Source organism: Sphaeroforma arctica (genome assembly GCF_001186125.1).
Source record: "Sphaeroforma arctica JP610 unplaced genomic scaffold supercont1.11786, whole genome shotgun sequence".
NCBI lineage: Eukaryota > Ichthyosporea > Ichthyophonida > Sphaeroforma > Sphaeroforma arctica.
Window position 1 is genome coordinate 1 of NW_014028772.1, and position 793 is coordinate 793.

At 40.7% G+C, this 793-nt stretch overlaps 1 protein-coding gene across 1 annotated transcript; it reads right to left on the bottom strand.

Moving 5' to 3' along the window:
* Positions 1–80: 80 nt before the first annotated feature.
* SARC_17709 (hypothetical protein) lies at positions 81–289 on the bottom strand (the record flags this gene model as incomplete). Its single annotated transcript, XM_014288200.1, has 1 exon — positions 81–289. A coding segment is annotated over one exon (209 nt), but the record flags the coding sequence as incomplete, so codon positions are not given.
* Between the last annotated feature and the right edge of the window lie 504 nt (positions 290–793).

Below are 793 nucleotides of genomic sequence, written 5' to 3' on the forward strand. Positions count from 1 at the left end.
TATGTATTATGTATGTATACATATACATATACATACATATACATACGTATATATATATATATATATATACTGTAAACCACCTACATGATCCTGTGGTGGTGAGGACTGTCAAAGTCCAAGTACGCCTCCAGTAGCGCATACGCCAGGTGGTGCTTGTCGGTGATGTAGAACTGCTCCTCTCCCGGCTGTTTGGGGCCTATGATCACTGGTACTTGGTTGGCCAAGAGGTACTGGTGCAGAGACGCGCCGTCCATTTTTTCAATCTCGTCTACCATACAGTGCGTCAGGACTGTGCACGTATGGGGGGGTTCATTGCATAGGGGTGTCACGGGCTGTTTCAAAAGACGGATAGTGTAGATCCGACGTGTATGTGCTTGGGATACTGCAGGTCTAATATGGAAGATATGTATACACAGTGTCAGAGAGAAAGCGCGTGTGCATGAAATGGCACACCATCTGCTGCTCTGCCCTGCCCAGCCCTTCAGCAGCCCTATGAGATGGCAGCCTTTGCTAGACCAAGAGGAACATGTACCTTAATGTGCAGAAAATGGTCGCGTTGAAGTACAAGGAGTGATTTGGTATATGTTGTCCGTAAAATGATGAAGCGAATATATTTCAACAATCAACATCACTTGAATCGGAGACTTCGCCCAGTTGCATCAGTAGCCACGCCCAAAATGCCACCTTTCGTCATATATATAAATATATATATATATATATATATATATATATATATATATATAATATATATATAGTATATATATATATATATATATATTATATATATACATAT